General features: G+C 40.9%; 2 protein-coding genes across 4 annotated transcripts in view; one reads left to right on the plus strand and one right to left on the minus strand.

Moving 5' to 3' along the window:
- Positions 1–8,823, plus strand: part of PRKD3 (protein kinase D3) — a 46,561-nt gene extending 37,738 nt beyond the window's left edge. The window contains exons 15-20 of one of the 2 annotated variants that reach the window (XM_075146629.1): positions 1,104–1,210; positions 1,811–1,972; positions 2,422–2,520; positions 3,990–4,257; positions 5,169–5,254; positions 6,141–8,823. In XM_075146629.1, coding sequence (XP_075002730.1) covers positions 1,104–1,210; positions 1,811–1,972; positions 2,422–2,520; positions 3,990–4,257; positions 5,169–5,254; positions 6,141–6,314 — 896 coding nt within the window. In that variant the 3' untranslated portion in view covers positions 6,315–8,823. Of the gene's footprint in view, positions 1–1,103; positions 1,211–1,810; positions 1,973–2,421; positions 2,531–3,989; positions 4,258–5,168; positions 5,255–6,140 lie in introns of those variants that run through there. The other variant, XM_075146630.1, reaches the window with a different exon arrangement.
- A 276-nt stretch (positions 8,824–9,099) lies between these two features.
- On the minus strand, positions 9,100–16,222 carry NDUFAF7 (NADH:ubiquinone oxidoreductase complex assembly factor 7). Of its 2 annotated transcripts, none has more exons than XM_075146632.1 (10): positions 15,935–16,222; positions 15,681–15,850; positions 15,453–15,521; positions 14,678–14,788; positions 13,496–13,706; positions 12,961–13,019; positions 12,111–12,224; positions 11,136–11,279; positions 10,619–10,792; positions 9,100–10,252 (listed from the first exon to the last, which is right to left on the minus strand). In XM_075146632.1, the coding sequence occupies exons 1-10, from the start codon at positions 16,014–16,016 to the stop codon at positions 10,040–10,042; spliced, it is 1,347 nt and encodes a 448-aa protein (XP_075002733.1). In that variant the 5' UTR covers positions 16,017–16,222; the 3' UTR covers positions 9,100–10,039. The 2 variants fall into 2 exon arrangements, with proteins under 2 accessions (XP_075002733.1, XP_075002732.1); XM_075146631.1 differs by having other exon boundaries at positions 15,441–15,521; positions 15,935–16,221.
- Positions 16,223–16,232: the final 10 nt, after the last annotated feature.

Genomic DNA, 16,232 nt, shown 5'->3' on the forward strand with positions numbered 1-16,232 from the left:
CCGTGGAGCTAAGCCTGGTTTTGACCCTTTGTTCATGGTGACGTTTAAGGCAGGTGCGTTAGCTGCTTGGCACAGCAGCCTTGGGAGCAATTCCTATGCCCTGCCTGAGCCCTGGCCACCAGTCCTGACTGCAGAGCAGCAGGTGATGCCTTGCTGGGTGGTTAGCGAGGCGTAGCTGGGCTTCCCATAGCAGTGCCAGTAGAGTCCTCTGTGCGCTTGCACTGTAGCTGTGTGTGTCATCCCTTTTCCTAAAATGGTTTCCAAATCCTTCACTGAGCAAATAATGACTTTTTTTCCTTTGGTGCAGACTTACTGTTCTATATTAGTTTAGTGTTAAATGTTTTAGATTATCAAGGTCTGCAGTGTGTGATCCCATTAACCTCTCTGCTGTGAATGTGATAGAAGTCAGTTTAGCAGTTGTGGAGAAGCTGGGTAAGCATTTACAGCTACTCACTTAGCCCTTGAAACATCCTATCTGTGTATTGCAGAATGCTTCTCATTTTAGCTGATGCAGGTTGCAGCAAGGGATTCTATTTGGTGCTATCAGCACATTTTTTTTTCTTACCACAACCTTTTAGAGCTCTTTGATCATAACAGACTGCCTCCTGGGTGTTAATGTGTTGTTCTTCATGGCACATAATTACCCCTATATTCCCATAGAGTATTAGATATAATTTCCTGTGCACGTGGAGCCCGTAAAAGTATGAAACCACTGGAGAAGACTTGTAAATCTTTCTTCACATTTGTCTTCAATAGTTTTGTTGTTTGTTTTTTTACAGGAGAGGCAGTATTCTGTGGGAGTAGGTATTACTTGCTAATGTGCAAGTCCCTTGCACAAACAAAAACTTCACCTAATACGTCTAATGTCAATGTGCATACCAGACAGCAGAGTAATAACAAGTTTAAATTTATCTACAACCCTCCTGTTGAGGCTGATCACTTCTTGTTACTCATATACCAGTTGCAATTTTAAATATAAATACGGTAATATTGTACATTTGTACAAAAAATACTTGTTTCCCCAAAAAGGAGTTTCTGCTGTAATGTTTTATAGCTATGAATTGCTTCTGCCTCTTGATGGCTGACATTGACTTTCTGTTTAGGAAAACATAGAAAGACTGGAAGAGATGTGGCTATCAAAGTCATTGACAAGATGAGGTTTCCAACTAAACAGGAAAGTCAGCTTCGTAATGAAGTAGCCATTCTCCAGGTACAAAAGTATTTTTGGATCACATTGGAGTTTGTCTCAAGCCATTAATAAGATTTTGTAATGTGTGTAAGTGCTCTGAATTGATTTCTAAATCTGTGTATGTGATTTCTGAGTTTTTTCGTAAGAGGGAATCTTAGAAGAATGGGAGTTCCTGAGTATTTGGTAGAATTGATAACTTGGGAGTGGTATCTACCCCTTATAGGGGATCCAGTGAAGATGGGTACTTTGGCTTCATGTTGTCTCCTGCAGGTAGCAGGAAACTCTGTATTACATTATTTTTGGCTGTCTTCCACTACTGGCTCCTCAATCTATGAGTGTTATTCTTGCATGTTCTGTACTCAGGCTACTGAGTGTATCAACTGTAAAATTAATCATTATGGATAATTTGTGTTAAAACAAATTAGTCTTAGTAGTGATAATCGGCATGTTTCATGGGTTGATGTTTATGTTTCAAGCTAGTTTCTTGCCTCAGACATTATGTTTTTTCATCTCTAACTCTCCACTTAACTGTTCTTTGATTTGAAGTATAACATTTTTGTGTGATTTGGGATATTTCATACTGTTTTATTTTAGTGATGTACCTATACTACTTTATTTTAGAATTTGCACCACCCTGGGATTGTGAACCTGGAATGTATGTTTGAAACCCCAGAACGGGTCTTTGTTGTGATGGAAAAGCTGCATGGAGACATGCTAGAGATGATTCTTTCCAGTGAGAAAAGTCGACTTCCAGAACGAATAACTAAGTTCATGGTCACTCAGGTTGGCATTCAGTCTCTCTTTTTTGAAAGGAAAGTCTAGATTTGTCTTTTGTAATTATATGAGAATGGAGTTTGGAGAAGGGATTTTCTGTATTGTTATTTAAAAGAGACATCACAGAGGGCTGCACATCTAATGAAAATTTGATAAACATGAAAATAATTTTGAATGTTAATTACATTAATTTTTTTGCCCTTCTTTCTTAAGACATAACATTATGGACATCCAAACATGCATGTTGAAACAGTAAGCATTCAAAAAGACGGGGCGGGGAAGGAAAATCAAAACCATCCAATTCTTGATAGGCTGGAAAAAAATAGTACTTGCACAGTATACATGAGTTAAATCTGGAAGGCTGTGTTGATACAAATTACTGTATTGCCTAGAGTGTGTGGGTTTTGACACTTTTTATTCACTTGAATAGTTTTGAAAATGTTCTTTCCTTTTTGTAGATACTTGTTGCTTTGAGGAATTTACACTTCAAGAATATTGTGCACTGTGATTTAAAACCAGAAAATGTACTACTAGCATCAGCAGAGCCATTCCCTCAAGTGAGTGAATGTTAAAAAATACTTCTTTCATCACTTTTCATTGGTCTTTTTTTAAAGAAATATAGGCATTGCAGCTTAAAAGGTGAACTCTTGTGGTATTGTTCAACTGACTTAGTCTAGAATTACTTGAACGACATGCATTATAGTTGTCTTTTTTTTTTCCTTCCAACTCTTAGCCTAGCTTTATGCTCAATGGTCTGTTTCAGTTTCTTTCCCCTCAGACACGGATCATGTCTCACAACAATGCTGTACACCAGCATTCCTTATTCCAAGGAGCCTGAGAAGTACAACTACTGCCAGCACTTAGCAAAAGTCTGTGTAGACTGCATCTGTTTTTATGCTTGTGAAGAGTGCATGGAAATTGCTATTCTGGATTAGTAAGAATAGTCCAGTGGAAAAGGCGCAAGACTAGAAGCTACAAGAGCAGTCCTTGTTTCTGTTCCAGTGCTGTTTGACCCTGGGAAACAATTTCTTCCCTGTTGTACATCTCCTTCTCCTCCTTGCTCTTGTCTGTCTTGCTTATAAGCTGTTGTGAGAAGGGACTGGCTCATTTGTCACTGGTCTTGCTCAGGGATCTTCATCAGTATGTGTGGTATTGCATTGTAATATAAACTAAATAGCTAATTTCTGTAAGAGAAATGCTGTTCAGAGATACTAGTATTTATGTACTGTCAACACTCACCACAGTCAGCTATCACCTTAGATACCTTGGATAGTATGGATTTTGTGGAGGATATACAGAAATTAAAATCTGCTAGACAGCATCAGGGAATTGCTTCCAGTCCTGTGACATTAATGCAAAGTGGAGTGAACTTCTGGAGACTCACTTGTATGCCTTTAGTGCACTGCTCTTTCTTACATATATCCTGAGGGGGGCTTATTAACTTGGGATGAGTTTTGGACTTGATCTGGATCCTTTTTTCTGTACAAGTGTCTGCTGTGTTCAAGATAACGAACCATCCCAGAACCATGAAGATTTGAGCATCAGTGCAGGCATGAGCTGTTGATGCTTTTTACCTGGATGATATTGGACTGTTCTGCCCAGAGCTGGCTGGGTCTGAGTTCCAGCTAAAACTTGTCGTTTGATTTCTGTGTGGCTGAAGCCTCTAGCTTCAGGAATATGATTAAGAGGAAAGTGGTCTGGCTGGGGTTCATGTGCTTTTTAAATTTTGATTCTGTGCCTTGTGAGGGTGTGGATTTGCCTCTGAACATGAGCTGAGTTTGGAATCAAGTGTGTCTGTGCAAGGCCAGTTCAGGGCTCAGTCTGAAGCATGGTTGATCCACAGTCTGCAAAACCAGCAACCTAAAACCTTAACTGACTGACTTAGGTAATGTTTTGTCTCTGTTTTAGTGCGTACAATGTTTAAATGATGGCAAAACCAGTATCAAGTACCACTCTGGTCTTGGGCAGTAGCATACTTTGGAGATCTAGCAGAGATTTTTCAGTTTAAAATATATTCCCTTTGCAGGTGAAGCTGTGTGATTTTGGCTTCGCACGTATCATTGGTGAAAAATCTTTCAGGCGCTCTGTGGTGGGGACACCTGCTTATCTTGCCCCTGAAGTGCTCAGGAGTAAAGGTTACAACCGCTCTCTGGACATGTGGTCAGTAGGAGTTATTGTCTATGTGAGCCTTAGTGGTACATTCCCATTTAATGAAGATGAGGATATAAATGATCAGATTCAAAATGCAGCATTTATGTACCCACCAAATCCTTGGAAGGAAATTTCTAGTGAAGGTAAAGAAATTAATTTTCTCTATTAGAATGTCTTTATATGTAGATAATGCATTCAAATGCTTAAACCTCAAGGTTCTTTCAGATAAGAGTGTGAGAATTATCGATAGTTTGAATTTAGTAGACTGTGCCAAAATGGATAAATATGAGCTGGCATATATTTGTGAAAGATAAATTGTCAAACATAATGTTTTAGATCATTTTCAGGGCAGGAGGAGCTAATAGATTTAGCAAGAAAAATTAATTGCATGCATGAGGAGTGGGGTGAATAACCTGAAACGTCCCAAAATTACCAATCAAAAGTTAAATCATGTGTGAGTATTTGCTGAATGCTGATCTCAAAACATACTTTATCTAAACTATAATTACAGAAACGGTTCAAAGTTGAATCTGGAATTTTAGTTTTGTACATTAACAAGTGAAACAAAACCTGGATCTAAATGCCAGGTCTGAACAATCTAGAAGTTTACGAGGTTGGTCTCTAGAGCTCTCCAATGCCAGCTTTGTTATTAGTAATGTACATATGACTAATACACAGGTAGATGTGGAAGGACATATACAAAAGTATACAATAGTGGAAGTACCTACATAATTTTGGAACACAGGTTTGTGCTCAAGTTATTTAGGCACTTCTGAAAATCACTAAAATCAGTAGGGAAAAAGATTAATGAGTAATATAGTAAAGCTTTTAGTGTTTCCATCAAAGGGGGCGGGGAGGAAGCTTACCCCATGCCTATTTTGTAGCCTCATTTAACATAAGCAAAGCTAAATATGAAATTCAAGAGCTTGATTAAGTTTAAAAGAGTTCAGTAGGATATACACACACAAAAAAAATCACTTTTACTGTAGTATGTGAATGAGAGAGGTGATTAGTATTTAAACAATATAATTTTTGTTCTGTTCTTCTTTGTCAGCCATTGATTTAATAAACAATTTGCTTCAAGTGAAGATGAGAAAACGTTTCAGTGTTGACAAATCCCTTAGTCACCCGTGGTTACAGGTAAACCCATCTCCCTTTTCACTATGTTTATAATGGGTGAATAATAATTTTTTTTGGATGAAACCCTTCAGAGGCTTATTAAAACTGCTACCGTCAAAGCCTATTAACAAGCATTCACGGAAGCTTGAGTATTTCTGGTTTTAGCTTTACATTTTATGTGCTCCAGGATTCTGCCCATCTGTTAAAGGCTTCTTTACTCAAGGAAAATTTTGTCTTACTGTCTCTCCCGCCCCTTACTTTCTGTCTGATGCCAACATAGAGTTTTACCCTTTTGGCACCTCTCCTGAATGTGGGCAGTGATGAGTGCACGGAGCCCCGCTGAAATCAGTTTTGAGACAAACATTGTTTGTTCAGTGCGGAAGTGGCCACACAGGCTGGTGTGTGCTATAACTTGTAGTTGTTCTAGGAGAGAATTGTTTGGAATGGAACTTACCCGCTTGTTTGACGTGGTTCCTTTCACAATGGTTTCACGATACTGTATGCACATATCCGTGCACACAAATAACTTAAAAGACGTTGAGGGGAAAATCCAATTAATTTTGAGTACAAACAATATTGGAAAGAGTATGATTTCATGTATTTGTATATATACAATTAATTTTATAATAAAGCTAACATAGCTGTCTTGTTGCAAAAAGTTTTCATGATTTACAGTATTACAGCCTTAGATACTAGCCTATTTAATTTTGAACCATTCTTTGTGGACACTCTGGGGTATTTTGGGGGCTGTTTGTGGGGTTTTTTTGATTGTTTGTTTTTTAACATCTTGTTGATTATATCATGTGGCTATTTATACTAAAACTGGAGACAAACTGCAGAATTCATCTGTGGGAGTGTAGCGCTGCTGTTTCTTGAACTGCTTCCTTAAACCTCTTTTACTCCTTAGGATTATCAGACTTGGCTTGACCTCAGAGAATTTGAAACACGCATTGGAGAGCGTTACATTACCCACGAGAGTGATGATGCACGCTGGAAAGAACACGCTTATGAACACAACCTTGAGTACCCCCAGCATTTTATTATGGCTCCTAATCCAGATGACATGGAAGAAGACCCTTGATTTATTCATTATGCTAAATTGCAGCAAAGAAGGACACTCCAGACAGAAACTGAAGATAAGTTTTGGAACAATTGTTGCTCTTTCTGAATGCTGTACACATAGTTCAGTGTACAGAGCCCCAGAGAAAGTTATTGACATTGATGTGGGAATAGACTGTCGTCTGACAAGCTTTTCTCCATCTCTGACTTAAACTATGAGTAGTTACTGGACAGTGGGATGCCCTGTTGGGTAACATTTCACCAAGCTGTGTGGCTACAAAGCCATTACTGAGGTGTGATGTGTACAGATTGAATGGTTTGTGTGTTTTTCAAGGTTTGTGTGTTTTTTTTTCCATAGCCTACACAATAAGAATTTTGTAATGGTTTTCTAATCCCTATTTACTAGGCCATAGAGGACTGTTTTCTGTTACTTAGATACATCTCCCGTTTCCTAAACTGTGCATGGTGAAAAGAGACTGTAGAAAGAAATCCGTGCAGAATACCTTGGCTAATAGCAAAACATGGTGTTTAGGTTGAATACCGCTTCATAGATGAAGGAATAATTTGCTGCTGTTAAGACAGTTAAATATGTGTGTCTTTGCCCTAATTGAACTTTTTTCAGATACCCAAAAAAAAAAAGAAACCCCCATAATTTCTTACATTCCTCTTGAAATGCTGGCTGACAATCTAAAGAGATGACAATCAAAGCTACGCTCGTCCTTTATTTTGTCTGTTAAAACAGAGCAATAAGCCACAACAGTGTGTTGCTGTACAAGGCTGGCACACGTTGTTGATACACACCAAAGGCATTTTGCCTTAAAACTACACAAGTAATGCGCAGAGAGCACACAAGACTTGATGTAGCATATCCTTTCACTCTGGAAAAACAGCTTCTAGCAGAAGGATTTGGAAGAATAGGGAAAAATACGTGCAGCTTGCTTCTGTTGTTTTGAGTAATTAGACTTTTAAATTTTTCTAATATTTTTCTAATTTTTTTAAGGTTCCCTGGACTTACATCAGGAGTAGTTTCTAGCCTGCTAGCTTGTATCTTAACTCTGCTCAAAACCTAGGAGTAACAGTGGATACCAAATCCCCTGTTGCTTCTGCCAGGGCAGCTGGATTGTAGGAGAAAGGCCTTTTGCCTTCTGACCTTAACCTGCAGCCGCTCCCGACCTCTTCACTGTGCTCAGCATTGTGGTTTGAGCTGAATGAAGAGTCCGAAACCAACTCCTAATTCAGCTTTTTATGCAGATGCCTCAGTTGATGGATTCCCAACCACTTACTGGACTTGTGGCACAGTAGAGAGGAAGCAGCAATGTTCTTTGGAAGCGATTCCCTCAGAGGACAGTGTAACAGTTAAAGTTCATGGTATTTCAAGGAAGTTTGAGGCCATGAATGCTAAATGCAAACGGAAGAGGGTTTTTTTGTCCTATTTTAACAAATGGAAAAGGTGAAATCTTTCCTTTTGTGTGGGATGACAGCATTGTGCCTGGTGGAAGGTGCTGGTTAGCTGTACATATCCCTGATGTGCCAAGCTGCTTAACTGGAGCTTGGTTTGAAATACTTTTTAAAATACTGATACAGGCTTGAACTGCAAAGTCAGTGAGAGGCTTTGGGGTATCTTCTCTCTCTCCTACAAAGATTTTTTTTTGTGTGTGTGTGTAGATGAGTATTTTTTTCTACTGTTGTTATTCAGGTAAGGAAGCAGGTGAGCAGACTTCTTCTAAGTTGTTAGATATACATAAAATTTTACAAGGTTTTTTCAGGGCTGGCAGCTGCTTGCAATGACAGTGACCTGGCAGTAAAGTCAGTGGCAGTTGCAGAAGTATGTATCCACAGGTAGGTTTGGGTCTTTAACCCACCTTTTCTTTTCCTATTGCCCTTAACCTAACTGCCACTGAATTTTGTAGGTGTCTAAGTTGGTAAAGGCTGAACTCCGGCTTCCCTGTTAGGGTATACCAAGCTTTGTACAAAACGTTGGTGCAGTCTGTATGGCAGTGTCCTACAGCCAGCGGTGGGCAGAGCGTTTCAGCCCTTCCGACCACCAGGCGTCTTCTCCTAGCACGTGTTTCTCTCAGGTTTGTGCAGGGGACTTGCCTGATGGCAGTCCCTGCCCCTCCTATGCTGACTGTGCTGTCAAGGCAGTGCAAAGGAATTCAGAAGGGGCAGAATTTGTCCCTGAACCTTGCCATCCTGTTAAGGCAGGGTTTCAGGACTGATTCTTCAGAGAGGCACTATTTTTCATCTTTGGAACCAGAACAATCACCTGTGAAGTTGGTAGTCTATTATTTGCCCAGGCTTGGCGAGGGAAGCAGTGCTTTTTTCCAACTTCCACTGCTCAAGTGACCAAATTTTCAGTGAAGCCGTTGCTATCTTCCATCCTAACTGTAATAATGTAGATACAGTCTGGTTTTAAACTTCAGATTTTATACTTGAGCTGTCACTTCAGGTTTTCCTGTGGGTTTTTTTGTTTGATTGTTTTGTTTTAAGGGAGGAAAAAAGCCAGCTCGGTCACTTGAAAAAGCACAACAGGAATAGAGGAGGGAGGGGACAACAATGTAGTAGAAGGCCTGGCTGATGTCTCTCCCCATGAAGTCTGCTGTGCTCCAAAATATTATATGAGCTATTTATTCTTCAAGTTGTATTAAAAAAAAAAAAATGCTGTCGGCCTTTGGAGGAGGTTGCCTGACCATATATGCAGACTTATGGGGGCAGACAATAGAAGCCACAAGCAGCTAAGTCGAGGAACCAAAAAATCAGACATACATTAGGAGTAAACTTTCTTCAGAGTAGTAAAAGTAGCTGAGTTTTTTATTCCCTTTTTTCTACCTTTACTGCAAACTTTGACAGCAGTAGGTTACAGTGTTTCATATCCTTACCCCTAGATGAATTGTGTTCATTCAAGAAATAGTGCTATGATGATGCTAGAAAAAAGCTCATGTAAAATTTATAGCCTCAAAAGGACACTGTCAAGTACTTTTATATTTTTATACATCCCATTGTTTGTAAATATCTTCTGATAAGCTTGAAAATAAAATTTATTTCCCTATCAGACTTGTTCTTTTTATTTACAAGAATTATGTTCTCCTATCACATGTTCGTAGAAGTAAATGTTTCTTTATGCTTCCTTGGTTGTGGATCTGTCATTAGATATGCCCTGCTGTGGGAATTCTGTTAGCAGGTGCTTTGGAACCAATGACTCTTTTTGCATGGTTCCTGTCACCATTCTCTTTATAAAAATATCTTCAAAAATGTCAAGGCATCTTGTGTTTTAAGCAAGTACCCTGAAAGTCTCCTTAGCACATCTGTAACTGACAAGTTTGAACTTGATTCCACTAGTAAATACTTCACTCGGCTCTGTTGCAAGATCCCTGAAACATTGTTCACTCTCTGCTCTGTGTACGCTGGTTTCTGTATGTGCCGTGCCTGATTTCTATGTGTAGGTCAGTCAGCAAGTTTAGTGTGCTGCACTAGACTTACTCTGAAATAGCACTCCCTACCAAAATGTGGCTAGGCCCTGAAGTGTAGATTGGTGTGAGAAAATTGCCTGGAGAAGGAATGTGACATTCCATGTGCTTTCACTTCAAAGATAAACCAAAATATTTATTTCTTGCCTTACTGCAAAACATTTAGTGTGTGAAACCATAAAATGCGGTACTCTATTCCTTTTACTTTGATTTTTTTTTTTATTTAATAAGTTGCTATTGAAAGCTACTATTATCAGACATTTTGCTATAGTATTTGAAATTACTTCAGTAAGAGTTCACCAAATCCAGCAACAGGTGGTAAGGGAGCCTTTGATTCTGGCTTATGTTTCTTGTCAGGATGTGCAAGTCTGTGGTGAGGCAGCAGGGCAAAAAAGTTAAAACGGTCCCCCATCTTCTTGGGATTCATCAGCATATCATAACTGTGAAGTAGCTGCTCATGAGTTGCTGAGTCACGTGAATTCTGCAAGAGCACCTAAAAGAAGAAAGAATGTAGGTTATAGCCCTTCCTGCTGTCCTGTAAATTCCCTCACACCTGCAATCTCTTGTTGCATCCTTTTCAATTATACTAATGTAACAGTGCCATAACGTTCAGTAGAACTGGTGAGGTCCCTGGTGGAGCTCATACAGTGATGTATGTAGCAAAGTTTTGCATTAAGGACTCCTAAATATAATACGATTAGTTTACTTACGTCTAAGAGAAGCAACTCTTTGATCTCACACCTACCTGTTGTTTTGAACAACTTTCTTTTAAAATCAGATTTTTATAAAAGCGCTCTTGTTGCTTAAGAGTATTGCTTGTGGATTAGGAGAGTTTATGTACCTGTAAACGCTATCGTACCTGCAATCGGAGGTCAATGCCCATGTTTTTTAAAAACTCCCACTGTTTTATGGGGCCTAATGTGGCTGTTCTTCCCTGTGTCATCTTTCGAAGATAGCTGAAATCAACATCTGCTGTCAGGTCTGCTGTACCTGGAGCTCTCAGCACATCGTGAAGTTTGTGATTCTGGAAACCCTGAAAAATTAAATGGGAAGATTATACTCAGCAGTACTCCTAGCTACCGCAGCTGGGGCTAGCGAAGACGAAGTTGAGCCTGTGAGGGGTGAGAATAGCAAATTGTACTTTGAAAATTTGAGATAAATGTAGCAAGGGCTCAGATTATCCTTTCTGTCTGACAGAAACCCTTATGGGTACCGATCAAATAAGAACTCAATTACTCAGTTTGACAATTGCAGCATAATGCAGTTTTTGCTTTTATGTCCTCCCAAGACCTTTCTCTTAGAAAACCTAATGATCCAAGTGACACATAAAGGATAACAGAGTATTTTGGCTTATTATTTCAGGGGGAATGATTTACCCGGAAAGTGTCAGTTTTGGTTCCATCATGACCATAATCAGCAACCAGTGCAGCCCCACCATCCTCTTCTATACGACACGCAAGCCTCTGAATGATGACACCAGCCTCAGGACACACTTCCACATGATCTCTCGTTTCTTCAGGCTAGTGAAGAGTTCAGAGATGAAAACACCTGCATTAGCAAACAAGTACAGGGCAAGAGTTCTTCACTCTTGATGTCTTGGGATTGTTGTCACTTCATTGGGGCACAGAGGTGCAGGGGTGTATTCCAGGCTACCTAGAGCGAGTTTTTGCTAAGTCATTTTCAAGTGGTGTTTTCCGAGTGCTGGATTTTAGTCATCTCTTCTATAAGCTATAGTCAACTGAAATGAAAATTTTTCTAATGAGTAAGAATACCTGCATCAGGTGAAACTGCATTACTGTGGTACTGAAAAAATGAAAACAGCTCTTCAGCTGTGCGCACCCTTCAAAAAGGTCTTTCTGTGTGAAACTTTGTAGTTGGTTTTAGTCTCAGCTACTTAATTTTGTAACTTTAAGAATCCAATGAACTTTAGGGGAAAAAAAAAATCTTAGACACTTTCCATTAAAGGTCAGTATAGCACAGAAGAACCCAGCTGCACTGAGTACATATGCAGCAGGTTGAGATGGTGATGTGACACATGCAATGCAGAACTCCCCGTCACTTGCTGCCTCAGTTTGCTCTCTGAAGCGTTTTGTCTGTTTAAGCTCTGATTTTGCGAAGTTTGATGTACGTGTTGTTTTTTTTTTTAATTTTTGTATTTATTTTATTTATATTTTCACAGCACACAAAGTTAAATGCTTGTGGAAGTTTTGCAGAATGAAAATGGTACACTGTATTTATTCATTTATAGATTGAGAGCCCTCCCCTTGCTGTCAAAGCAACTGAGAAGCAGTAAATGTACTTGAAAGAGTCAGTAAAGATGTAAGTACGAACTCTGGCAGGCATAACCTTACCTGAATAAAGTTTTGTGTTGCGGGGGTACTGGATGGTGACAGGACAAACCGCAGCTGGTCGGGAACTTCTGGATCTATATCAACCAACACTTCACGCCAGCCCTTCTCTGTTCTCTGTTTAATGAACCCGAAGTGCTCATTTTACACTCTAATGGGCACAACAGTATCTCGTTTATTTGATTGAACTAATGTGTCAAGAGTATTTTCACAAACATTCTAAGAACATAATATACTATTAACAACAATTATTCATTCCTATTTAATTCCAGTAACTGCCTTGGAAAAAGCTTGTAGTAGAGACTCATCTGCAGAGTCAACAAATACAGGTTTAATTACACTTAAAAGGAATGAATGATGCTGTTAAGAAAAATGCTGCCTCTTCTATTGGCAGTGCAACATTTAACTTACCAAAATAAAATATTTTATTCTACCAGTGATTTTCATAAACTAATTATCAAACTGAAGTTGAAAGCTTCTTCTAAATCCTAACTAGCCTCTATTTTGCTATTCTCATTATCATTCAAACGAAAACCCTTCAGTCTTTGTTAGCAGTGATACATAAAATAACGTGGAAATTAAAAACTTCATTAATGTAGCAAAAGAAATAAAAAAACTTGACTTATCTCAGCAGAAAGAAATCTTTAGATTTCTACAAGTTTTTCCATTCAAGAACAATTACTAATTTTACAGTTATCAGCTGAATTAAGCCGTATTTGTCCAAATTCAGTTAGAAATATTTTAGCATCAGAGACAATGCATGCGTCTAGTTTGGCATTCTAATTCTATTCTTCCTCAAAGAGAAAAGGTGTTTAAGCAGATGGTCACAACGACAATAATCTTCTTGCTATACCTGAAACTTATGTATTGGCAGGGCATCAAAAAACTCATGCGCTAGGTAAAAGCTGTAACCTGTGGGAAGGTAAAAAAGAATGTATTAAATTATTAAAGCTTCCATAGCGGCTTCCAGTTGAAAATTAAAATGTTTTTACGAATTTTAATGAATTAAGCTAGTTAATGTGGTTGTGAAATAACTATCATTACTTCCAGCTTGAATACATCAAAGACAGCATTTCTACAGCTAGCTATAGCTTCCAGTCCATGAATTTTAGAGGGGTATCTCACGAAAGGAGATGGTTTCTCATGAAAAGAAAAAGTCAATATACAAGAAATTGGGTAGTTATCCAAAAATGAAGGTAGTCAGAATAGGTAGCAGTTATGAGAATGAGTCAAGACCCTGCCTCAGACTCATACAAGAAGTAGGAGCTAATATGTGTTGTAACTACTTTTCTACTGGTTATGAAGGCTAACAGAGACATCCTCAGTTATCAAAAGCTGCAAATGGAGGAAGGACAGCATCCCTCTAACAAGAAGTTCAAGCTCCTTACCTGGCGGCACATCTTGAATGTCTCTGTACCAGAAAATGGGAATTCCAGTCTTGCTAATGCCTTTCATGTAAGCAGACTTGTCCTCGGGGTTTGACTGCACTTTCCCTCCTGTCAGCATCAGCGCTTGGATCTCGCTGAGTTTGGGACTCACTTCTACCAGATGAATAGAGACATCACATTTACTAAGCAAAGAGGCAAGCTGGTTGAAGACCTATAAAGGCAGATGAATTCTATTAGGCAGAGTCACATGCTGTATACATTAAGGGTTTAAAAATTAACCTTTAATCTCATTACTTATATTCAAGATAAGATTTAGTTGGCCTTCATTTAACAAAATAGTCTTGGTGAAAGAGACTGCATTTTGCTCCTCCAGAAGGAAATGGGAAATTTTTCATCAATTTTAATAAAAGCTGAAGTGAATAATAAACACGAAATGCTAATTTATAATAGTAATAGCCTGAGAGTGAGTAATTTCTCTAATAACCCAGCAGGTTTAGCATTAGGAGAAGAATGGTTCAGTCTTCCCAGACACCATAAACAAAAAGTGCTCAATAACCTACATTTCACTGTGGTTATTAGAGTTCTTATTCATTAACATATGTAAATAGAATAAAAGTTCTTATTAGGTACTAAATCCCATTAGCGATTTGTTTTTGAATCAGATTTTAATTAATAGACAGCCATGCAAGCATGATAGAACAGAAAGGGCTAACTCAAAAGAAATAAGCTCCTGAAATCCCTAAAGGAACTGACACAACTTCACCCCTGTATTATTGTCTTCCTCCCCTTCCTCCTACTGCTCGCACTGAGGCCTCCCTCCACAGCAGCATCCTCCTAAATGGATTTCAGTTTGGATAATGCTTTCCTATACAGAATAATTTGTAATGGAATATTCCTGCCCTCCCCTTCTATCAAGTGGTGTTTGAAAGATTACAAGCGTGTCTGTGCAGTGTGCACACACTGGCCCGTGTTCTGCTTTCAACTCAGAGACCTGGTCCCTTCGCTGAATAGCAGAAACTTGCATATATTCTAATTAGATTCCAAGCTGCAAATCTCCTGACTGAAATGATTTGGTTACTAGGGATGGTTAAGCCCCAATAGCAAAACCTTGTTCCTTGAGACTTCAGCATAGCCACAGAATAAAGCCAGAAATAGAGAATATTAATATTAGTTTTTACCTACCCGTAATATATCATCAATAAGAGTGCCCCTCCCGGGGCCCAGTTCCACCAGCTGGAACGCTTTAGGTTTGCCCGTGGCTATCCATTCACTAATGTACCATATTCCTATTAACTGACGGTGAGAAAAAACACAAAGAGTTACAGCGTAACTTGAGAACTTGTGGAAAGTGACATCTGCCTTTTGCCCGATAACTAAGATGCTATGCAATATTCTCTCTCCGTATTTTAAAGTTATGAAAAATCATTACGATACATAACTTCACCGTCTCCTCTTTAAGTATTAAAATCAGTGATTGTTTGCTGTCAGCCCAGCAGAAGCAACTCTCCATCAGTAAACGTGTGGGACTCTCTTCTGGCTGGAGCAAGAACTCTTACTTAAGGCTCAAATGCAGATCACCACCCAACTGCCTCTGAGCAGCTGTTCTTCACGACAACGCATTTACCAAAGTGTCATGGAGCACAGCGTTTAGCCGATCTGCGCTACTGGAAATGATGCACAAGCCAGAGTGAACCAGACCAAAATCTGAAAATGATTTTTGAGTAGAGTTTTCACACTGGAAAACTACTATAACTCTTTTTATTTATAAACAAGTTCTATATGAAAATAAGCGTTACTAAGCACAGATGGTGTCCCAAATTATAACACAAGAAAGGGCTTCCCGATCTTGCACAAAAACAAAGCACCCCTTCCTCCTCCAACAGCAGCTTAACTGTAACTTAGGAATGAAAAGGAGTTACTGAAGACGTAAGGAGCTGTGCGTTACCTCTCCAAATACCTGACTTATTTCAGGTGAGGTGACGAAATCCCCGCTTTCGCCGATGCCGCCGCGGCGCGTGTAGTAACCCTGCGGGGGGAGAGGGGAGAGGAGCCGGGGCCCGGTGAGCGGCACGGGGACGCCGCTTTCCGGCCGGCCGCGACGCTACGGGCTCGGGGTGCTGCGGCACGGAACCCCCGGCCCGCAGGCCGCGACGGCGAGGAGCCGCCGGCCCGGCCCTTCCCGCACCTGGCTGGGGTTGGTGAGCGCCTCCCGCATGTACTCGGCCACCGTCACCGGCCCGGTGGCCCGCAGCTTGAGCAGCAGGTGCCGCAGCATGGCGGTGGCCTGGCTGGGCCCCTCGGCCTCCGGCTGGCCCCCCGCGCCCGAGGAGAGCCGCGCCGCCGCCGCTGCCGGAGCTGTGGGGAGAGGCGGGGAGGGGGGGGGTCAGCGGGGCGGCTCGCGCCCCGCCGCTCCAGGGAGGGGGGGAAGGCGGCGGTTACCATGGTGACGGGGAAGCCGACGGCGGCCGGCGGGGCCCAGGAGGGCGGCGAGGAGCGCACGGCGCGCGGGCAGCGGCACCATAGCAGCGGCGTCCGTGGCCCGCTGCGCCTCCCCCTCCTCCCCGGGTCCTGGCCGCTTGGTAGCTGCGCTGCGTCCCGCCACCTGCGTGAGGCCGGGCCACCGGCTAAACGCCGCTGCGGGCGGGCGGAGGCGGCTGAGCTTTGCCTGAGACGCCCCCCCGCCCTCTCTCCCCCGCTCCGGCGAGTCCCACGCGCGCTCCCTCGCGCCCGCCTTGCA

The sequence above is a fragment of the Calonectris borealis genome, chromosome 3 (genome assembly GCF_964195595.1).
Source record: "Calonectris borealis chromosome 3, bCalBor7.hap1.2, whole genome shotgun sequence".
Classification (NCBI taxonomy): domain Eukaryota; kingdom Metazoa; phylum Chordata; class Aves; order Procellariiformes; family Procellariidae; genus Calonectris; species Calonectris borealis.

Coding starts and splice junctions, on each gene's coding strand:
- NDUFAF7 (XM_075146631.1), bottom strand. CDS start 16,016: ATGGTGCCGCTGCCCGCGCGCCGTGCGCTCCTCGCCGCCCTCCTGGGC. Junction 12,225..12,960: donor TGCCAATACATAAGTTTCAG/GTATAGCAAGAA, acceptor TTCATTAAACAG/AGAACAGAGAAGGGCTGGCG. Junction 10,793..11,135: donor CCAAAACTGACACTTTCCGG/GTAAATCATTCC, acceptor TTAATTTTTCAG/GGTTTCCAGAATCACAAACT.